The sequence below is a fragment of the Dipodomys merriami genome, unplaced genomic scaffold (genome assembly GCF_024711535.1).
Source record: "Dipodomys merriami isolate MVZ:Mamm:240054 unplaced genomic scaffold, mDipMer1.0.p SCAF_3, whole genome shotgun sequence".
Lineage (NCBI taxonomy): Eukaryota > Metazoa > Chordata > Mammalia > Rodentia > Heteromyidae > Dipodomys > Dipodomys merriami.
The window spans coordinates 98,742,775-98,767,849 of NW_027204492.1; the positions used below are offsets into that span (position 1 = coordinate 98,742,775).

A 25,075-nucleotide genomic window follows, 5' to 3' on the forward strand; every position below is an offset into this window, starting at 1 on the left:
TTTAAATAATAAATTGTACCTTTTCAAACTAATATCAAATTAACTTTGTCAATGACTGTCATATAAAGATAAAAATTATATAGATATAGAGACAACAGGTGTCACGACATAAAAATAAAGACTTTATAATTAAAATATATAAGGAACTATAAAAAATTAACAAGAAAAATAAGCAATCCAATTACACAATTGTCACAATTTGTGACCAAAAACTAAGCATATTGTTACAGGGCTTGTATTGTAGCACCGAGATACAAGGATCACAAGACCAGACCAGACTGGGGTATATGTAGGGTGACCTTCTCTTCAAAAATAGTGAAGATACATTTCATTAAATATGATATACGAGTAGCAAATAGGCACATGAAAATGGTTTCAACATCACTGAATATCAAGAAAGATCTCATTAAGAACTCAATAAGCTGTGGCTAAACACATATCAGAAGAGCTAAATGAAATTAAGAAGAAAACATAAGAGTACCAAATGCTGGCAGAATATGCAGTGAAACTAGATCTCACCTACATTTCTGGGGAGGATATAAAATAGTTCACCTACTTTGGAAAGGTTTTGGCAGTATCTAAAAAAATTAAATATGCAAATGCCATATGACCCAACAATTGTACTTTTAGGCATTTATCCCAGAGAAATTAAGACATGCCCATTCAAAAATATACATGATTGTCCTTAACAACATTAGTTGTAATAACCTAAATCTAGAAACAACTAAAATGTGTTAGAATATGTAAATGATTAAACAAAATGGGTTGATATTCTGGACTATTGTTCATGAATAGAAAAGAACCTATTATTAATAAATTCAATTCAGCTAGATCTGGAATATTATGCTGAGAGAAAATGTAAGAAATCAAAGAACACATTCTGTGATTTTATTTCTATTACACTGTGCAAATGACAGAAGTATGAAAGGGGACAACATTTTAATGGATGCTAGGGATGTAGAGACTGAAGAGAGGGGCAATTGTTGATATAAGTGAGTATTTTGAGGGATATTTTTGGAACAGTTCTATATTTTCATTATATTGGTGGTTACACAAATATGCCACCAGATAAAATAACATAATACTATGTATGCATATACTGTATATTAATATTCATATCCTGGCTTTTCTTGTTTAAGAAGTATTCAGGGGAAAAGGCTGTAACATTTCTTTGCCACTATTAAAGATTTTTCAATTTTATTGACATTTTTAAAGAACAATCTTTTTGTTGTGTTTGATTGTCTCTTTGGTTTGGAGGTTTTTATTTATTTTTTTCCATATATATTTTTATTATAAAAATGCTTCATAGAGGGGTTACAGTTACATGAGTAGGGTAATGTCATTCATTTTTACCTTTGTAGTTGTTGAGTTTGTGACTCCTTCCTTGTTGTGGGCTTATGTTTCACTCCTTTTTCTAGCTTCTTTAGAAGCCAGAAACTAGGATAGAGAGTAGAGAGGTGTCTTTAAAAGTGAAAAGAATGTCATTCTTTCTGATGGAGGCATAGAATTCCATTGTGTATATATATCACATTTTCTTGATCCATTCATCCACTGAGGGGCATCTGGGTTGGTTCCATATCTTAGCTATGGTAAATAATGCTGCAATAAACATAGTTGTCCTGGTAGCTTTAGTATAGTCTTGTTTATGATCATTTGGGCAAATGCCCTATAGTGGGATTGCTGGGTCACAGGAGAACTCTACGTGGAGTCTTTTGAGGAACCTCCATACTACTTTCCAAAGTGGTTGAACAAGTTTACACTCCCACCAACAAGAATAAATGAGATATTCTTGTGTTGGAACTAATTATTTTTATCATGTCTGGTATTAGTCACATGAAATACCTGTATAATAAAAATCTCATGAAATGCATACATGAACACATTCATACAAAAGTCACACATACAGCTGTCTAGAATTCTGAGTCTATTTAATATGATGAATATTGCATTCCACTAGGATAACCATGTGGCATCTGAGTAGAATCTTGTCTCACTGTGTCAATGTCCAGTTTGTGATGTTGCATAATAGTTATGTCACATTTTACCACTGAGGAAGCTGAAGAGTGGAATAGTGTAAAAGATCTTTTACTAATATTTCTTTCAATTGCATTAAATCCACAATCATGCCAATTGGAAAGTTTTCAAAACTGAAAAATGAAATAAAGGTGGTCTTGGTCATCCAAAAAGCTGAGATAATGTATCACCAATTGTTATCTAGCAGTGTGTATTCCAAAAAACATTCTGCAGGCCAAAAAAATAAACATTTGGAGGGATGCACAAACTTGTCCAAAAATAGTTAAAATATTGTTATTCATAAATGGTTTAAATGATAATAATAATGATTAAACAATGATTATCCTATAAAGAAGTGAAATTATAGAGGCAAAAAGTTAAGGATATAAAAGATAAACAGAAGAATTAAAAAGGCATGTAGACTACATTTTAAATACTTTGGGTAGAAGATAAAAACTGATCATACTGGGGAAAAAGAAAGATCTGTATTGCATAACAGAAGAACATTTTCATTACAGTAGCAAAGATAAGCTGCAGGTGCTTACAAAACCTTACCAAAAGAATATTGATGTAGTTTTATTAATATTACAAAAAGGAGATGGTCGGACATAAATGCTACAATAGGTATAAGACATTTCATAATGATAAGATGGATTAAATCAACAAAATGGAAATGAATGTAAAATTTGGATACATGTAACAATGTACTTTCAAAACTGGATAAATAAGCAATGAAATGGAGAAATGGGTGAATTTGGAGTCATCTTGGATGTCTTAAAACATCTCTTTTCAGTAACTGATACAACATGTAGATAAAAAGGCCTGGGTACTATGACTCCCATGAGGGTGGAAAAAAGGATGTGTAAAGGGAATTAAGAGAATAACCTTGAAAAGAAAAATTACATTGAATCCTTTCCCAGAAAAATCGGTGTACATGGGTATTGTATTACTTAAAATGTTGAAAATTGTCTAGAGTAATAAATGTATTTAATATGACCAATTTGTATGTTATCAGTAAAAATAAGGAAATTAAATCTTAAATTACAAGAAATGTTTTGCTTGAAAGGAAGCTTTAACTACTTTTTCATTTTGTTCTACTCTTCAACCTATTCGAATTTGCTTTTACTACGTTGCCTGAAAATTTTCACATTCTGCTTGTTGTGTCCTTCATGGTCTTAAACCCCATATTCCTGATTGTCTTCACATTGCATCTCCCAACTCTGTTAGACACAGTTGACAATTTCCTCTGTCATTAAACTCATCCCCTTAATGTCCATAATGCCACATTTTACTTGATTTTTCTCTTGCTCTCTGTATATTTGTTCTCAATATCCTGATAGCTTCATTCTTTTCCATTCAATTAATTGTTAGAGTTCTTCAGGGTACCATACAGGGCTCTTGTCTCTTCTCATGGCTTATCTACCTCTAAGCTATTTTGTTCAAATGAATGGCTTAATTTGCTATCAAATCTGAAATGTTTATGTTATCCAAAATCCAGACTCTAATTTCTCTGCTCTCCTGTACATTGTTGCTTGGCTATCTACTAAGAAATGTAAACTCAATAGAAACAAAACACAAGCCACCATTCTCTATACCAACTGCCTTTATATTCTAGAAAAATTTGTCCATATTTGCTCAGTTGTTCAAATGGAAAATGTGGGAGTAAGTATTTTCTACTTTCTATCACTGAACTTGCTGACATGTTCTATCAGTTTTCCCCTTTTAAAATATTTCTGTAACCTTAGTTTGCCTCTTGCTGCCAATAATATAACAAAATTATCTTGACTGATTCATGAGCACGTATATGTCTGAAATTACCTTTTGTTTTAATCCACTATTACCAGTACATTTTGGTTTATATGTTTGTACTAAAATTTGATCACCTAGCTCATTCCAGTGGTTTTTTGGGATACTTATAAACTTCAGAATCCTTAGCATGAATGAAAATGAAAGTCTCATATAAACTAATCTCTATTTTGATCCCCTCATTTCATTTATAAGAAAGAAGATAAAGTCATTTTCAAGTTTTTAAAGGATTACCAATACAGTAGATTTTATATAGATGACCATTTTGTAGCCAGCCTAAGAATTTATTTATTTTCCTGGCTTAATTAGTCACAATGAATAAAATTGGGTATGCTAAGTAGGACAAAATTCTGTATTATTGGACAACAATTAGTTGCTACATTGTTCAGTGATACATGAGGAGCTAAAAGTAGCTGACGCTGTGAGCAATCAGTTTTTGAAATGTTTAGTTATTATGTATATTGAAACAATTAATATTATATGTATGTTTCCAGCTTATTTTACTTTCAGAAAATGAAAGAATATGAGATTTTTATCTCTGTAATATACATGTTCTAAAATATGGTAAAATAAATTTTAAGCAGTTTTTGCAATATAATCAACATACAGTAAATTATACATATTTAAAATATGTAGTATCATATTTTATACTATGTATGAGGTGCACATACAGAAACAAGTACACTTTTATGTATCATAACAAAGCCATCACAACCAAGATAGTGAATATATCCATCATCCAAAAAATTATCTTGTGCCTCTTTGTAAACAATCCTCCTTGCCCTTCATATAGACCTTCCCTAGGCAGTAAGTAAATTACTCCTGGTCACTACAGATTAATTTTGGTATTCAAGTGTTTTATCAAATGAAATAATAAATTGTGTTCTCTTTTGTGTGACTTCATGCAGCTACCATAATTCTTCTGGTTCATTTATATGGATAGATGTATCAATAGCTCAGTCCTTTCCATGCCATAGTGCCGTTCTATTATACAGATAGGCCATGCATAATGATAAACAAGAATTGTTTCATGTTGTGGCTATTGAAAATGAAGTTCATATGAATATTCATGTACAAGCTTTGTTGGTTGTCATATTCTACCTTTTCTTTTGGTTAAGCTTTTATTTCTTATAGTGGAGAAAGCATGGCTCTTATGTTTAATTTTTAAAGAAACTGCCAAACTGGTTTTCAGATATTTTTACCATCTTATTCCATTAGTAGTGTATGAGTGATCTAGTTCTAAAGCCTGATTTTCTCTTTTGTATCTGTTTTTACTATTTTGTCATGATTATTTAATGTCTAGTTTTTTCATTAATAATATCTGACAGTTTCCATGTTTAGTAGATGTCAAGCATTCAAGCAAATATTTTACAATAATTTTCCTTGTGTTCTCAAAGCAAGAAGGCAAAAGAGAATTATTATTCTCATTTCACAATGCTCTTATTTCATATAACAACTTATAGTGCTGGAGTTAATATGTAAAGTTAATATATAAAATTAGTATATAAAATAAACAAGGATAAAATTCCTATATACAAAGGATTAGCTAAAATAATATAATTTTAATATAGTGTGTATAAATCCTATAGAAACTACAAGGAATTTATCTACAGAAATTACACAAAAGAGATCAAGAGAAGAGTCAACATTATCATTGCAAAACAGTAGCAACAACAATATATAGATGAGAACAAGGTAGGAAATTATGGGCAAAAGAAGTATGCTACAAACAAAAACATTAACAAAATGGTGAATATTACAACTCTATTCAGTAGACTGAAATAAATGGAATTACACACAGAAGCAGTTACAACAAACATCTCAGATTTTAAAAAGCAACTTTATATATGCAAATTTTATTATATGCCAAAATATTGGATGACCTAGAAGTACATAGCTTCCTGCAAAAATACTTACCAATATTGAATTAAAAAGAAATAGCCTGAACAGACCAAAAGCAAAACAACAACAACAACAACAAAAAAAAAAGCTCTCAACAATGAAAAGCCCAAGAGCAGATGATGTCACAGGTGAATTCTACCAAACATTCCAAGAATTGTTTCCAATTCTTTCTAAAATTTTCCAAAGATAGAATAGAGACACTTCCAAACTCATTTCATAAGGCCAGATTCCAAAGCCAGAGAAAGATACCATAAGAAAATGACATTACAAGCTAATATCTTAATGAGAATAGATGCAGATATCCTCAATCAAATATCCTAAATGAAATACTAGGTCACTGAATTCAGCAGCAGTTGAAAAGGTAAAGCATTCTGAGCAAGTAAGATTTATCTATACAGTGCAAGATTGGCCCAGCATATGTAAATCTATCAACACTATACGAGACATTAACAGAATAAAATACAAAAATTCACATGATCATCTTGATAGATTCAGAAAAATCAGTCTGAAAAATTTCAACATCGTTCATGATAAAATAAACCTTTCAACAAAATAGAATAGGAAGAACATAAAAACCAATTATATAAAGCCTGCAGGTAGCATCATAATCAACAGATAATAACTGAAAACTTCACCCATAAGATCTAGTAGAAAGGAAAATTTCTCTGGATGTTTTTTTGTCTGTTGTGGGGCTTGAACTCAGAGCCTGGGTTCTGTCCTTGAGCTCTTTCACCCAAGGGTAGCACTCTACCAATTTGAGCCACAGCACCACTTCAAAGTTCTCCTATTTATTGCTTCATAGTAGTACTGGAAGTCCTATTCCGAGCAATTAGGAAAGAACATGAAATCAATGACATCAAAAATGGAAGGAAAGAAATAAAATTGTCTGTTTGCAGATGACATGGTTCTATATTTGGAAGACTCTGAAGATTTTCTATAAAAATTGTTACAACTTCAAAACATTTAACCAAGTTTCACGAAAGAAACCCAGCACACAAAATAACAGCATTTCTTTATTTTAAATCCTACTAACAGTAACATCCAAAGGAATGATATCCTTTCTAATAAATTTAATCCAGGAGGCAAGAAATTTAGAAAGTGAAAATTATAAAACAAGTTTGATGAAAGAAATTGAAGACCAAATAGATGGAAATGCTACTATTGTCAACAGGCCCTTACTGCTCAAAACACTCAGGAGATTCAACACAATCCCTATAAAAATATCCATGACATTTTTCACAGAAAAGATAAAGCCAACTCTAAAATTCATATGAAACCTCAAAAATGCATATCACAAAAAAGAATGTGATAAAAGAAAGCAATCTTGGGAAAGAACATATTTAGAGAAAACATATTTCCTTGATTCAAATTATATGACAGAGATTTAGTAACCAAACAGTATAGTGTTGGCACTAGAATAAACAGATCAATACAACAGAACAGAGATCCCAAAAATAAACCCATGCATATGCATATGATGAACTAATTTCACAAAGGCTACACAATGAGGAAGAAACAGTCTCTTTGATATGTGGTGTTGGGAAAATGCATATTCACTTGTAAGAAAATGGAATTGTACCTATAGATTAAATAAAATAGCTAAAAATAGAATATTAATAACTGACATTTAAATGTAAGACCTGGAATGATAAGACCCCTAGAAATAAATGTAGACAAAAAGCTTGACATTGGTCTTGGTAATGATGTTTTTGGACATGGCACCAAAAGCACAGTAAATAAACCAACCAGACTACATCATACTAAAAGTTTCTGTTTAGTAAAGGAAAAACATAAAATGATAAGACAGCCTGAAGATGGGTGAAAATGTTCGCCAAACTATATATCTGACATAAAATTGATATCTAGACTAATTAAGGGAATCACAGAAGTCAAGCACAAAGAAACCTGCAAATATCCTAACAAACAAGCTCTTGAATACACATCTTTCCAAAATAGATACACAGATGGTGAGCAAGTATATGAAAACATGATCAATAGGACGTATTGTTGGAGAAATGCAAGCCAAAACCACAATGAGATTTCAACTAATAACTTTTAGCATGACTACTACCAAAAGATAGTATGTGGGAGAAAGCAGAGCCACTGCTTATCATTGGTAAGAATGGAACTTGGTTTAGCCACAATGGAAAACACTATGGAAACTCTTTTCCAAAGGCTGTAGCATAGAATAGAGGGAAACAAAAGGTACAAAGGGAACACATTTCAGTTATATGAATGGATAGTATCTAGAGATCTACTAGACAATATAAGAACCATAATTGCTAATAATATATTTTATGTTCGAATTTTGCTGATAGAGTAGATCTCAAGAATTCTCACCAATGCAAACATAGGGTAACCAAGTAAGTGGATAGAGCTGTTAATCAGCTTGAGTAAAGGAATCATTACACTATATACATGTATTATCAAAGTTCCATCTTGAGCAACACACATATTTACATACAAGTTTATTTAGAAAATAAGAATGTCAGGCAAGCTTATAGATGAATGAAGCAGCTTGTAGAAATTCTTTGAGACAGAAATGACCACAGGAGTTTTAAAGAATAAAATTAAGGCTGAAGCAAAATGGGAAGGAGAGTCTGGAGTTAAAGCTGAAGCAGTAAACAGAAATCATGGACAGAAAAGCAAACAAACAAACAAAAACAGGTTCTGTTTGTTCCTGCCACTTGAAGCCTCTGAGTGAGATATGCCAATCACAAAAACTGATATTTGGTAAAATAAGGGTAACTGATAAACTGATGTTTTCAGAATTGTTTGGGGGGGAATAATGTATATTATTTTAGAGAAATTTTGGTGAGTTCAAATGAATTCCAGTTATCTTTCTAGTTTATTTCTAACATTTATAAATTAAGCACAATAAATTTTAAATTAGTAATTATGATAAATATTCTGATATATAGGAATTCGTATTTTTATACAAAAGTTTGGTGGCAGATTATAAAGCATGTAGATAGATATGCATGCACAAAACCACCACTTTAGAGAAACAGTATTTTGCTATACTTAGTGGCAAATATCACTTATGCTAAATGATATACTCTGTATAGTATATAGTGTAGCTGCTAAACAAGCTATTTACTTTTTGTGGTAATGGTGAATAGCTTCCTTACCTAAAGAAATATTTAATAGGTAGTTGTGAGGAGACATGTAAGATTTGATCAATTCTTATAAAGACTCTTTTCTCATGGAAATGCTTTAAATTCCTGGTGTTACAGTTTCAAGCTATACATATTAGTGCCCACAAGAGAGAGACATATTTAGACGTTTTAGAAAAAAAAATACTGTATAGATTCATGGCAATGATCATTTCTTCTTATAAAGTATTGACTCATAAAAAGAATTTTTAAAAGACAATGTTTATTTTCTTGAAATAGCAGTTAATTACTTTCGAAACAAGTTGTACAGGAGATCAGGTAATTTGGTTTCCTAGTTTGTGAAGACAGTACTCACTCGTTAAGTTTATCTTTTCAAGTATATTTTTCTCGCCCCCCCTCCCCCGCTTTGGAGAAGCACGTAGAGTAAAAGATTTTAAATGTCTCCAATGTGCAGATTAGATGGTATAGTCTTTACTTTTTAATCCTCTTATTTGGAATTATTCCTTGGAATCACGAGAGACAAATACCATTTGAGAAAGTGCATGCTGTATTTTATGATAAAGCTGAGAGATGTGGAGCTGAGCCCTCGATCTTTGAATTTCAAAAGTACAAACCGAACGGGAGGTTTCACCCTTAAAGGGCTGGAAAAATAAGTTAAATTAAGCCCAAATTTCATTCTGAATTATATCATGTGTGAAAAGGAACTCTAGGTATAGTTAGGAAAGGAATTTAAGCCAAACGCTTTGCTTTTCCTCTGTACTGAGGAGTGAATAGACACTGAAAGAGATTTGCAGATCCACTGTTTTTAGGCAGGAAGAATGCTCGTTAAATGCAGAACGCTGCTCTGGCTCATGTGTTTGCTCCGAGGTGTAGGTTTTGTTCGACTGACGTATCAGATAGTCAGAGTGGTTACCACACCGATGTTGTAGCAGCTGCATAATAAATGACTGAGAGAATCATGTTAGGCATGCCCACCTAACCTAACTTGAATCATGCGAAAGGGGAGCTGTTGGAATTCAAATAGACTTTCTGGTTCCCAGCAGTCGGCAGTAATAGAATGCTTTCAGGAAGATGACAGAATCAGGAGAAAGATGCTGTTTTGCACTATCTTGATTTGTTACAGCAGCCAACTTATTGGCATGATGGAGTGACAGGAAAAACAGCTGGCATGGAAGGTAGGATTATTAAAGCTATTACATCATTATGAATACAATTAGAAGCTGACCATGACAAAGCATATGTTTGAACAAGCAGCTGTTGGTAGCTGGGGTTTGTTGCCGAGCTCTTCAAACTCTGCAAACAGTGTTGCTTTTACAGAATGGATTTTAAAATTACCTTGTGCTGCGTTAGATTTTTGGGGGGTGTGCTTGCCTACAACCTCTGGGAAGCACTTCTGGGATAGAAATCAGTGTTAGAAGATTTTAGAATAAAGTATTTTTCAAGAGTCGAGGTTTCTCCAGGTAGATGATAACAGGAAGGGAAATCTATGGGGAAATCTACCCTAGCTCAGTTATATGTAATTTACTTGCAAGGACTGATTGATATATTGGCATATTCCGACATCCAAAGAAATGATAATGTGTACAATGTTTGGATAGGTTGGAAATTTTTAGACTTGGTTTCTGTTTTATAAGGAGTTTGGCTGTCAGTCATTTTGCCTCATCAATTTCTACCTTTGACATTTATTCAGTCATTCTGCATTATATGAAGGAAATATATCAATATCTCCTGCAGGGTTTTTCAACAACTCTAGCATCTGTTTCAGCTATTGAACTGTATTCACGTTTTGCCAAGTTGATGTCGACCCAGCTGGTCTATCATTTCTCGCTTGATTACTGCTCTTAATTTCTCTATATCAGCTTGTTTCAGAGAGGGCTTTGAAAGCTGTTAATGGGAAATGACAGAAAAAAAGATAAAGTATTTCAAATTGGAGCACTTATTTATTTGTTTAGAACCTTAATGACTTTTACTTTATATTCTTTCTTGTCTGCGTACAATTTTTAGAACCCTTTTTCTGTTTTGCAATATTTCTTTCTGTCAGTGAATTATAACTCTACGTACTTTTAAACAAATGGAATGTGCACATGCACTGTATCTAGCTCCAAAAGAAAGTTTTAGGGAAAAGGGGAACAATTTAAGCTCTTTTGTTTTTTGAAACTATGCATCGTTTTTATATACTATCTTCATACACTGTCATGGGGACAGAACATACTGAAATTATTTTTATCACCACTAGGCTAAAAAAATATTCAAAGCTGTTTTTAACAAGTGACTACTTAAAATAAACGTCAAATAATATAGAAATATATTTTTCTGAGTAAGAAAGCATGATTATTAAATATATAATATAGCATCTTTAGCTCTCTACTCTATCTCCCCAGTTAGTCTGAGAAGCTAAATTATCCAAGTTAATAGACTCTTATATATGAACATCTAACTTGACCTTTCAGTGTACAGGGTACTACTCCTTTGCCCTGTGACTTTTTTTTATAGTAATGGTAATTTCCCAATCAGCATGGTTAAGGAACACTACTGGCTGTTATGTAACTTTTTTTTCCCCTGAATGTTAGTCCATGTTTTTCAATTACGTATTCCTCTTAGGAAGACTGAGTTAAACAACATGTATTTAAATATCAAGCAACTGATTAGTTACTGATAGACAATTATACTTGCTTGTATTCATCCGAAGTATTTACTAACATGTGTTTTGAAAAATGGGGATTTGGATGAGTACTTTTTAACCTTGAAGCATACATTTCTGTTGCTGACTATATCATTTATAATTCATATGTGTGGCAGGGAAAATAGTTTTGAGAATGTGTAATTTTAGCAGCAAGAGATATTTTTAACAATGTGGCTTGGACAATCTTATTATTTCCTTGTAATACTTTTGGTTACTGTATATGTTTTTGTATACTTGTTACCATACTTGGTTAATCTTTCAAGAGCTAAAAGACTGGCAGAATTGTGCATCTAAATCATATAGGGTTAATTTGGGTGGGTTGACAAAACACAGCTGTGTCCACACTGTTGTTTAAACTGTACCGTTCATCTTTTAATTTCATCTAACTTTTTGTAGCTATTTTAAGTGACAATTCAAGTTTGGAAAAAAAAAACTCTTTAACATTGCTTCTTTAGTAGGATTATTCTTTGTGAATTGTCCTCCGTGGGGGAAAAGAAAAAGCATGTGAGTTTCCGGCTAGCTTTGCGCTCCTGTTACCATAGTTACTTACAAAAAGGAAAAAAAAACGTTTTTCATTCAATGAAGATAGTATAATTTAAATCGGCTACTGGACTTCCCCAAGTGTGGGTTTTGTTTGTTAGTTTGTAGTTTAGGCTTGCTTTGTTAGTGACTAGAAAGTGCTCTCTATTTAATTCCATTGATGAATGGAAAAGACAGACACTAGGTGGCACCAGCTGTTGATTATTAATGAAATCTTAAAGGCTTTGGGACACACACCTGAAGAGCAGGCTTACCCTTTCTGATAAACACAGTGTAAGAGTTAGAAATGCTCATCGATATTTCTGACTCTAGCATGCAAAGTGATGAGACCGTGGGAAGTATCTAAATCTCAACTGGTTAATTCTTTGGTTTCAGGGGTGATTGAAAAGGAGGGAAGGAGAAGAAGAAATGCATAAGAATGAAAAAAAAGTTAAGAAGATGTAGGACTAAATGAAATAGGTTTTAGCCATTTGAATATATTTTTAATAAAGAATTGATGACTTTTATAAGTCTACATAGGTTTTTCCCCCCCAAATTTTCCACAAACCCAGATTCTTCCCCTCACTCAAGGCATTTATAGTTAAAACAAAAACAACAACAACAACAAAAAACACAACTTTTTAGGGAGAAGATATTATTGTGTATCATATTTTTTTAATTTCAAAAAATAACCCTTGGTTTCCTTCTAGTGATGACTCTGTCAGATGAACTCCCCTGCATATGATATAGTAGTTGCCTTTCAGGTGTGTGGCTTTTCAAGCCTGGAGAGACACTATCAGTTACAAAATATGCTTTGAAATGTTTATCCTGAGAAGCTTGCTCCATCCTGTTATTCTGCCATTCTCCTGTCTCATCTACCTCTTGAGAGAGCAAACAAAACCAAAAAGCATTTAAGCACACACACACACACACACACACACACAAACACACACACACACACACACACACACACACACACACACACACACACACACCCTTAAGATTGTTTCTAAACTGTTTAAAAAGACTACAAGAGTATTCTTAACTTGTTATAACATTAATGAACAGATATGATAAAGAACAAGTCCATAGTTAAAATGGGGGAAGTAAAGAATTGGAAACAATTATTTCCACCAAAAAAGCAATGTTTTCCCTTATTGGGAGTATCTAAGAGTTCGATGGAAGATGGGGTTGTTTAGAAGAGTGAAACATCGACAAAAACAATGATCTTCCAATATTATCAGTACTTTAACATGAAGTTTGATGAGGATATTTATAAGACACACATGGTCAGGATAAAGAACTAGTTGGTGTTGATATAGTAGTCTCTTACATAAATCAGACTGCTCTATTACTTTATCTTTGGTATGCCAGCAATAAAACATTGCAAACCAGGGTGGGGTCTTCATAGGAATATGGGGTTATTTCATAAATATGGCTTCATCCAGCTTTCATCTAATTTCTGTGTTGTCTTGTAATTTTGTCTTTTGCCCTGATTTAATTTCCAAAATCTGAAGGAAGATACCAATCGATGCCTAGTTGAGAAGGAGAACAAATATATGTAAATTACATGAGTATCAAGGGTTGTGACTACTAAAAACCTGTGATGAGGCTCAAAACAAAATTAATAGGACTATGTTTAGCATATTATGCTAAAATTTAAAAAATTAATCTACCAAGTACAGAATATGAAAAAGTTAAAAGTGAACAGCAATTTGTTATAGTTAATTATTTGTTGGCTATAATCTTAGTATCAATTATGCTCTCAAGTGCCATAAAACTACAATGAAGTAAACATTGTTGGACATGTATCCTGAAGAACAAAAAAACAAAAAAGAACACATTTTAGAATATTCTTTAGAGAGCTACCATTGTATAAGGGGAAGTTTTAATATTTGGAAATATGTGAAGTAAAAAGTGTATGAATGCTGAAAGATTCTAGGAATCTATTACTTTCAAGGGGGCATTGAACTCAGTAGAAAATTGAAAAGATGAAGAATGTATAGTGGAAAAGAAATAATGAAAAATTAAGCTGATTCCCGCTATTGGATGAGCTACAAAGTACACAAGGGTTTAGACTCATTTGCACTTCTCTGGCTGAAAAGCAAAAAAAAGTTTCAATTAATGGTGTAAGCAGGGATTGACTACTCTGTGCACTGCTGTACTTCTTGTTCCTAACATGTTAAGTGCTAAGAGCTCCTTCACTAAAGGGAAATTGAAGAAGATAGCCGAGATAATTTGTCACTCTTAAGTGTCTAGAAGTCTAATCATCTCATGAGAAAATGATTCTCCTTCTCAAATATTAGTGTGAGTGCTTCTGTGACTCAAGTCATCCACACAAGGGGTTAGTCAATTATGGCCTACAAGTAACACATCTTGAGACACACATAAAGTTAAAATAATAAATGAAATAATAATAAATGAAATTCCAACATAAATGTCTATAAAGTTTTATTGGGAGACATTCGCACATATTTGTTTTCTTATAATCTGTGGTTGACTTCATGTTGAACTGGGCAGAATTTGTGACAGGCTATGTAGGCCACAAAGACAAAATATTTCCTATCAAACCATACATAGAAGAAGTTTGCTGAATTCATCTCTGTACTATAAGAAAACTTTGCTGCTTTCTATTGACTCAAGTATCTCAAAAACTAAAGTCACAATAGATACCAGCTGAAGACCACAACAAAAATTAAGACATGCACAGTTTTTTTGTGTGTGTTGATAAGAAATGTACTCATTATCTTGCTCATGTAACTGTAACCCCTCTGTACAGTATTTTCACAATATAAACATTAACAAAAATATAAAAAATACTAGAATTGTGATTCAGGTAGATAGTCTGATGGTTAAAGATGGGCCCATTTTGGCTGATAACCTGTTGAAACATTTTATTTGTCAAGAAATTTTGTTTATTATTGTTATAAGGAATTTTGATGTCTCTTCAGTCACTTCCATATGTAACATGTCTAATTAACATGTAATATGCCTAAGTAATATGTCTGTGTAAGCTTTGTCTAAGCCCATTGATCTGGCTGAAATGACCTATTTCCTAACTTTAAGTTACTTTATTCCTGCTATTCAGCTCTGGTGTGTTTGCAGGAGACAAAGCATAGAAGTTAATGTCTGCAAACTGAGTGAAAGTAGTTTAAACCTTGTAACTACCCCTTTTTCTATATTTTTAAGTCTGTAGAGTCTCAAAAGAAGTTTTTACATTGCAGAGTTATGGAGAGAGAGTCTTTATAAGAAGTAAGAAGATACTGTTCTTGATCAAATATGTTCTAGAAGAGATAAAAGAATAACAGGATAAAAATAAATGCACTATAAGAGTTGATATTGTTGGTAAACAATTGATAAAGACATGCTAGAATGATGTTAAACATAAGATATTTATGAAATATGAAATCGTTTCCTTAACATAGAGACAAAAGAGAAGTTTTTTTCAAATCATGGGAGAAACCACAATCAGATTCTGAGCATAAAATTAAAGCATTCTGGACTTAATATCACATTTTATAATCTTCATAATTCTTCAATGTAAAAGTAAAATCCTTGAATTATTTTTCTAGGTGAGGATATCATTTCTGCTCACTGGTACCTCAGAAATTCCTGTAAAATCCATAGGATTTTAATTTTATTTCCATGAGAATGTTACTGAAAAAGCTACCTTGTGATGCCTGTCTCTATGGTAACAGATACAAGGCTTATGGGTCTGAAGGAAATTCTTCCTATGGCTCAGGAATATGGAGTGATGAAAGAGGCTCAAGGATACGGAATATAAAGCTAGGGAAAGGCAAAAGAGGCAACTGAGAAAAGTTGTCACAAGAGAGCATTTTTGTGTTTGAAAATAATTTCACTTTCTCTTAATGTGTCTCAAAGTGAAAGAACAACCAAGATCCAAATGAAGTCTTTTAGAGGATTCTTTTTAAGAATTTTTAAAGGATTCTTTTTAAAAAGTATTGTTTTTCAATTGTCAGTTTTATACAATTGTAGTCACACAGCTTTTCATCTTGGTTGTATTGCTCTTTACTATGTAGAATAAAAGATTACTGCATGCCTGAAATTGATAAGAAAAAGGCTCTACTTCTGGCAAATTTAGTTCTTGTTATTTCTACCAAAGATCTTGATCTTTTAATGGACTTTCTTTTCCCTGAATCCAAGGGTTACAGTATTGAACCTTGGTTGGCATTCCTCATAATCACCAAGCTTCTCAGGGAATTACGAGAGGACACTGCCCTTCCCAGGTATTCTTCTATGTTGTTTCTTCTAAAGACTAGAAATGAGTTTGACAACCAGTACTGTTTGACAACTGAATTTATGAAAAATTCTGAGTTCATTTATGATTTGAAAGTTTTATTTTTTATTAGAAGAAAAACAAATCCAGGGTATAGCTCAGGAGTAGAGTGAGTTTACCTTGTGAGACCCTGGATTTGATCCTGAGAACCACACAGACACGGATTCAGACACAGACAGACAGACAGACAGACAGACAGACAGACACATACACACACACACACACACACACACACACACACACACACACACATGCATACACATACACATACACATGCATGAAAAACAATGAACTAACAATTTTAAAAATACTTGACTTTTCTAAAATATTTGAAATATTTAAAATGTTTTCTGTTTATATGTCCTACAAGAATATATAAGTCATAGAAGAGGGGTGATTAGCTTAGTATAAACCTTTTACATATATTTTCAATGTTAACATGGGTGTTTGGAGTTTCATTATTTTCATGGTATTTGTTAGGATCAGCTAAGATAAATAATGAAATTATTGCAAGTGAGTGAAAATTCATAAATTGTTCAAGGAAAATTAATATTTGGGGGATTAAAACAGATCCATTTCAAATGATATTTTGTAAGATTAAATTAGCAAATATTCATTTAATATTTATTAATCACAAGCCATGGCTTTCAAAACTTTAAATTATCTCAGCCTTTCCAAGGTTTATATTCTAATCTTGAGAGATGTATAGATTATATTTGCAGATAAAATAACTTTTAACAAATTTAATCCAGTATGAGTGGATATTAATAAAGGATAAGACTGTCTTCTGGATTTAAATTAAATGAAAAAATAGCTAGCAATAATATTTCAATGCCATCTTTGATATTTTTAGAAAGCAATTGTTTAAAAATTTTTATTTACATTTCAATCAATACATTGTAATTAATTACAATGTGAAATGCAATTTTTGAATAAAGTCAAGGTACTTTAAACACCAAGCATAATACATTGTCTTTGGAAGCTTGACTTCATCGTCAAGTATAATTATACAAAATATATTTGTAGTGTGATTATTTTCCAGCAACTTAATTTTGTTGGACTTTGAGTTTACTACAGCCTCAATTGCACTGAGAATAAGCAAATGTGTAAAAACATTGTCTAGACAAAAAGTTTGTGGGAAGGGGCTGGGAAGGTGGCTCAGTGGTAGAGCGCTTGCCTTGCATGCATGAGGCCCTGGGTTTGATTCCTCAGCACCACATAAGCAAAAAGAAAAAAAAGCCGGAAGTGGCGCTGTGGCTCAAGTGGTAGAGTGCTAGCCTTGAGCTGAAGAGTTGAGGGACAGTGTCCAGGCCCAGAGTTCAAGCTCCACGACCGGACCCAAAAAAAAAAAAGTCTGTGGGAAATAAAGATGAGGAAAAGTCCTTCCAAAGACATGTTTATGGAGAAGGTGGGCAGTAAGAAATTATAGTACATATATAGTTGGAGGGACATGGTACCTACCTGCTTTCCACAAGACAGGTGATATTATTTTCAATTTGAAGACAGGGTTACTATAAAGCCAAAGTAGTAAGAAAAACTTATCAGGATCATTCTGCTTTAGTCATGGCATTGTTACCATTGATTGTAAAATACTCCCAGGATAAACCATGCGGATGAACAACACATTGTGATTTGGTAGCAGAGATGTCTTGGTATATATTATTAGTAGAATTATCCAGTACAGGAACAGTAACATGGATTATGAAAAGCAACACTAATGCTAACCTGATATTATACGGATTTTATGATAGCCATGAGACTCATTTATTTTCTGTGACAAGTATGAAAAGTTGTAGATTGAGTAAGAGCCACCTATGATGAAAACATTAATTTAGAGAGTAGAAATGACAAATGCCTCTGCTTTTGGCTACTGAACCATTCATTGACTGGTTTTGGTGGCCACTGTGGCAAGAGACAAAGTCCATTTCTCCATCAGCCCCCACTGACTGAAGTGCTAGGTTATTTCTATTGCTTTCCATTCAAGCAACAAATATTTATCGATGAATTCTAAATACCAGGCATAGTGCTCGAGCAAGATTACTAAGACATGGTCCCTGAGGAATTTACAGATGAATGTGCTTTATATGGATGAGAAAAGGAAAAGATGTACAGTGACAGCTTACCAGAGAGCAGCTGCTGAGAATCCAGAACAACCACAAAAAAAGCTGATTTAGGAATGAGCCAGAGGCTTCCAGAGTCCCTAGTTTGAAGTGATCTGGAAGAACTGGTGAGTTCTTCAAAGAGCAAAATGATAGCTGAAAGAAATAAAGCAAATTCAGTGAGAACTAGGAATTCAAAGTAAAGGGTGAGATGGCATATTGGAAGGGTCACTTTAAATAAGGAGAAGCAGGCCTAACAGCTGCTGCTAAGTTGCAACAGAATGAAACCTAGAGGAAAGCGTTTAAACTATTGCACCAGTCAATTGCAGAAAATGAGATTAAACATTTTAAAAGCTACAGTGAATATGGCTAAGCAAACTTTCTCTTGGGAGGTTTTGAAAATAATACATTACCTCTCATTGGTAGTTTATACACACTTATCCCCAGAAAGTCTTCCCTAAATATCTTTTAGAGAGTTTTTTTCTGCATTATTTTATCTTAATAATTTTACCTATCTTTAATTAGGAGTGAACTATAAATGTCTCACCTATTTTTAAAGTTACACTAATCACAGAGCCAGAGATTATAAAGGAGGACTAAAAGGACAATATTTTCTATAGTGTAGGCCTGTTGCTATATAGACCTTTAACAAGAGGAAAATTGTGTTAAACACTAAGGTTTCATCTGACTTCATTCTCCAATTTAATTGGACTTTAGATCCACTTGTGACCCTTCTTAGGAAATTAAAGAGATATAAGTTTGCATTTTAATTGGAATTAAAGATAACCAGGACATTTTTCTAAAGAGTTACCATGTTCAAAAGTCAGTCTCTCTATGTCCCCATCAATCCACCTCTCTGAATAAAATTGCTTAATATAGGATGTCTCTCCCTCTTTTACTTTCTTCCTATTTCCTCTTTCTTCATCCTTCTCCTCTCTTCTCCGTGTGTGTGTGTGTGTGTGTGTGTGTGTGTGTGTGTGACTCTGAAGTAATTTATACCTAAACTAACAAGGAAAGTTTCCTTCCATCATCAATTAATAGTATAATTAATTTTTCATTATTAAGAAAAGGATCATGGGCTGGGAAGGTGGCTCAGTGTTAGAGCACTTGCCTTGCATGCATGAGGCCCTGGGTTCAATTCCTCAGCACCAAATAAGCAGAAAAAATAAAAAAAAAAACCAGAAGTGGCACTGTGGCTCAAGTGGTAGAATGCTAGCCTTGAACTGAAGAGCTGAGGGACCGTGCCCAGGCCCAGAGTTCAGGCCCCATGACCCGACCTTCCCCCCCCCCCCCCCGCAAAAAAAGAAAAGGATATTTACACAGCTTAATCTTTTTTTTTTTAGAGTGAGAAGTTTAGCATATTTATTTTTCATATGAAAGGAGAGGTGATTAATAGTGTTACAAAACTATTTTTTTCCCTTGCATTTTTGCCTAGCTGAGATGGGGACCTAATTTAAGTTTAGCAATCTTTTTTTTTTTTTAATTTTATTTGTGAACATACTGTACAGAGGGGTTACAATTACATGGGCAGGATAATGCGTACATTTCTTACCAAGCATTGCAGCCTCCTCCTTTTGTTTACCCTTCACGTCCCTTCCCAGCCTCCCCCCTCCCCCCCAATCCCAATCCTTCTCCTTCCCCCCCATTCCTCCCCCCCCCCCCCCCCCCGCACCAACGTTGTAAAGCTCGTTTTGGACATGACAACTTGTACTTCTCATTGTTGCAACAGGTCCACCACAGCTTAATCTTTATAACTATTTAATAAACACAAATTCATGTGAAATATATATATATGTGTGTATGTATATGCACAGATAGGTAAAGGTACAGATTAGTGAATTTCCAATGAGTAAAGAGGCTTTAGCTATTACTCAACTCAACTAAACAATATTAACAGCATTTTTAAAGCCCTAATCTTACTCCTTCTCATCACTGTTCTTCCAAAGATAAGTACCATGATAACTTCTGACACATCATAAATTAAAACAGTTTTTGAAATTTATGTAGTTCCCACTGCCAATATGTACTCTTGCTTTTAGTTGCTTTCTTCTAAGGATTATATTTTGAGCCAAAGTATTTTGTATTTACCTGTGTTTGAATCATTTTCATATGACAAATTGTTTATTTGTGTTGGATGACCATTTGAATTGGCTGGCCATTGCTATTGACAGCATTTGGAAATTCTGAACATATAATATTACACTGACTATTGTACAGTGTTTGGCACATATGTACTTATCTTATGCAAATACTACAAGAATCATTAGATCAAATGCTCATATTTAAGCAGCTAATGCTGAATAGACTTTCACGACAGGTAAACAAATAAATATTTAACTACAATTATGTAATGTAATCTATGGATATTTTACCAGTGCTTGGCATCATTAGTATTTAATTTTAGCCATCTGGCTATTGTTATAGTACTGAATTGAGGGTTTTATTTCTATCATGTGTAATCAATAATGTTTCCCTTTTATGTATTTAATGGTCATATGAATGTTATATTTTATAGACAGCCTATTATATACAGATACAGATTTTTATTGGAATAATATCTTACTTTTTACATGTAAGAGTCTTGTACTTTTTTAGTGTCTCTACTTATTATGTGTTTTGCAAATCTCTAAATATATATCATTGTAGAAGCCTAAAATTTCTAATCTGGAAGCTCTATAGAATATTTAGTCCTATGTCTTAGTTTGAAATTTGAGAAAACCCGAGACCCATAGAGAAAACATCATTTCTTAGAGTCTTTTCTAGTTAGTAGTAAGACTAGAAATATAAATCTCCTGACACTGAAGTAAGAGGGTCTTTTTCCTGTTGAGTCATGTACTCTTTAGCATCATTAATATGGTGACTCAAACTCCTTGTCTGAGAAGGCTAAGGAAGAGATGATATAGTAACTGAAACAGCAAGGACAGAGAGATGCATGATTAATTTAATTGATTCTGTGAAAGAAAAACGCTAATGAAGCAACTGTTGAAGCTCATCACCATGTAATATTTAATCTGTATTTTCCCTGGGCTTCATTTTATTTTTATTTATTTTTTATTTTTACTTTTTTAGCTTTGTTATTATATCTATTTTCTTCTACTATTTATTGCTTCTAGGCTATTATTCCAAATTTGGTTCTAATTCAAGAAAATCCAGCTTTCCTTTAGAGGATTATTAATTTTTTTGAAAAATGGGAAAATCTGATTATAAGACATAATTACTAATATAGTAACACTCTATTTACAAATTTTGTATGCTAGGTATAGTACTGTGCATGCTTTATGAATTATTTCCCCTACTCCTTAAACAGATCCAAAATATGTTTTGTTATCCCTATTTTCTAGATCTAGAAACAGAGCCTCAGTGAGTTCAAGCTCATCATTGTGGATGGGTGGAATCTGAACCACATTTTTCTGATTCTAAACATCTCCCTTGTTTCATGAAAAAAAGAAATTTAGTGATACAGATTGGGGTTGCTACCTGTCTTTAGTGCTTCCACCACTGGTCTTAAGAGTGTGACCTTGATCTAAACTCATTGAATGATTTGTCTATGTAGTAGTACTTTTGCCTTGATGTTTTTCATTTTACTGAAATAAATGTACTCCTGTTGGTAAAGTCTTATCACTGAACAACTTAACTACTTAACTACTGATAAGTAAATTTTGGAGCCTAGATTGTAACTGGATTTTTTTGTGTGCATTCAGAGGCCAAATCTCTTATGAGTCTTACATTTTAATTCTTCTCAGAAATCTATTCTAGGACTTATTATTCCTATATTTTAATTCCAAAGATTTTTCCTTTCTATTCATGGAATACTCTTTGACCATCTAAGAAACAGTATGCTCCCCTCTCTCTTACTTCTAGTTCTTGGTCCTCCTGTCATATTTCCCTGACTTCATGCAAAGCACGAGCCCATAAGTGCTTGCACTTAGAAGTTGGCATCCATATGAATTAACTCATGTTTTTTTCTTTTAATCAATAAAACAAGAACATTTAAAAAATCAGAATTATAGTTATTTCATGTATATGTACAAACAGGACTATAATTAAACTTATGACCTGTAATTCAGAGGCATTTAATAATATTAATTCCTTAAGTGTAAAGATCTTTACAGTTAACAAAATAATTTCATATTCATCTTATTCAAGTAAGAACCATGTGAGGAAAGAAAGGTAGGAGAGATTATTTCCCCTTCACACAGATCAGTATAACTAATTTATATTTGAATCCTAAGTTCCTTTTGATATAGCAGTTGATGTTTTCACCAGTTGACTCTTCATAAAGCTTCTAGGCTATCTCAGTCAGATCTTACTTTTGTTTACAATTTACAACTGATTGCTTGTTCTTTTTAGGGCATAAGTGAAATATTTTTAGTATTTATATTATAGTAGTTTATTTCCATATTGAATATTTCACCTACAATAGTAAGTGCTCCATCCTATCCATACAAGCAGTTCTGAGTGTATCAGATTTCTCTGCCATGTGCCTTAGAGAATGTTGACTCATTCCATTCTTTGAAGGAGTTCTTTTGTATACTCACTTGTAGGATGCTTTATTATCTTCCATAACTGTACAGAAAATGCCTCTTCTGCACATTTGGCTGGATCACGTACCCCTGTGTCTACTACCATAGCATCCTCTTCATCTTGCGTTAGAACTTCTTTGCTGTACTATACTTATCAGGTAGCCTTTATTTTGAATTATTTGTATATAAAGACTTCTCATTGATTCTTTACCCTTTGATCCAGCACTACTGGAAGGAGTGACTCAAATTTTACTTAGTATTATAATGAGTGATACAGCCAGCTGACAATTAGACAGTAAGACATTTTTATGTGTTCTCTGGTAGTGTCATTTCTATCACATTTTTCTTTTTTACTATGTAAATAACCGTAGTAAAGGCACAGTACTTTTTCAAGGTGGTTACCAACCAGTTTATGAAAATAAGTGAGCTAAGTTACTATTGTGTCCATTCCATGGTGTTAGAAGTTGGGGTAGTTATGGGAATATGATAGTGATAATATACTCTATATTATTTCTGTTTTAAATATTGAATCCCCATGAAATCTTATGCATTGAAAGTATTCAGATAACATAAATAATTTAATGGGATGGTCAAATGGAATCATGAAAGAGTAAATTGAGCTTGGTGCCAGTGGCTCATTCCTGGAATCTTAGCTACTCAGAAGGCTGAGATCTGAGGAACATGGTTTGAAGCCAGCAGGGTCAGAAAAGTCTGTGAGACTCTTATCCAATTAAATCTAAGAAAGAACCAAAAGTGACACTGTGGCTCAAGTTTTGGAACCCTAGACTTGGGCAAAAGGATCACAGGGACAGTGCACAGGCCCAGAGTTCAAGCCTCAGGATGGCAAAAAGATTCTCTGGGTGCTGGTGTCTCATGCCTATAATCCTAGCTACTCAGGAGGCTGAGATCTGAGGATCACGGTTCAAAGCCAGCCTGGACAGGAAAGTCTGTGAGACTCTTATCTCCAATAAACCACCAAAAACTGGAAGTGGCGCTGTGGCTCAAGTGGTAGAGAACTCTCCTTGAGCTGAAGAGCTGAGGGACAGAGCCCAGCCACAGACTTCAAGCCTCATGACTGACCAAAAAGAAAATTAAATAAATAAAAAGAAAAGAAAGAAAAAATAAGCAAAGAGGAATAAATTGACCATTAAGTTCAAGAAGTCTGTCAGTACTAGCATTATTGTTGAAGAAATACAGGGCAAAACTATTCTGGTTTTTTCCCCTTATTTTCTCAGAAAATGATGGAGTATAGCAATCACCCAATTGTGCTGTATAATATGGTAATTGTGCAGTAGACCGAAAGTTAAAAGTTTGTTTGCTACTTCCATTTCCCCACTGAGTTTTCATAAGAAATGGAAGAACTATCTTCTGGAGGATTTCAAGTGGTCTAGGAGAGTATATGAATGGCCACCATGAAAGCAGAGCAAATGTGGGTTGGGTTACAGCCTATGCTCCACAGCTACTCATTTGCTATGCTGAAAATGACCTCAGCTTGAAAAGAGAGTAAGAATGGTAAAGATGAGTGAAATGATGTAACATTTTAATACCCGTTTCCTGTAATTCACAGCTTTGTGAGAAAAAGTTAATAGAGAAGTAAGCACATTCATTATTTTATAATGTCCTTAAATCCTTTTATGAGACAATAAAATCTCTAAGATGCAATAGTATATAAAACATTGATTTTGAAATGTATTCATTCTTTAGAATCACAGTGCTCTGTGACAAGAAGCCACATGCTAAAAACTATGTATTTTTAATTATTTACTTTGAGGCTTTCCCTAGCTATTCTATTCATTCTTTATTGACATTATATACAGTCCTTTCAGTATCATGGAATTGAGTGCACTGTGTTTAAAAAAAACATTGATGCTGACAGAAATCAGTTGTTTACATTATAGCATTAAATTTATTAGTGAATGAAACTAGTATTTATGAGATTATATTAGGTAAAGAAGGGGATATATTTTATTGTATTATTCAAAACTTCCAACCTTGTGACTACATTTACAAACATTAAAACATGATGATGCTTGTCACATAGTTTATGAATAAATATACTGATTTTTGAAATACCAAGGTACTTGAAAGAAGGTAAAGAAAGGTAGGAGATAAATCCA

The 25,075-nt window shown here is 33.3% G+C and overlaps 1 protein-coding gene across 2 annotated transcripts in view; it reads left to right on the forward strand.

Moving 5' to 3' along the window:
• Positions 1-9,823: 9,823 nt before the first annotated feature.
• Positions 9,824-25,075, forward strand: part of Dmd (dystrophin) — a 2,040,854-nt gene continuing 2,025,602 nt past the window's right edge. For both annotated transcript variants that reach the window (XM_070040660.1, XM_070040663.1), the window contains exon 1: positions 9,824-10,012. Coding sequence is in view for 1 of the 2 variants with exons in the window: in XM_070040663.1 (XP_069896764.1) it covers positions 10,006-10,012 (7 nt within the window). In the remaining variant the exon portion in view is untranslated. The remainder of the gene's footprint in view (positions 10,013-25,075) is intronic.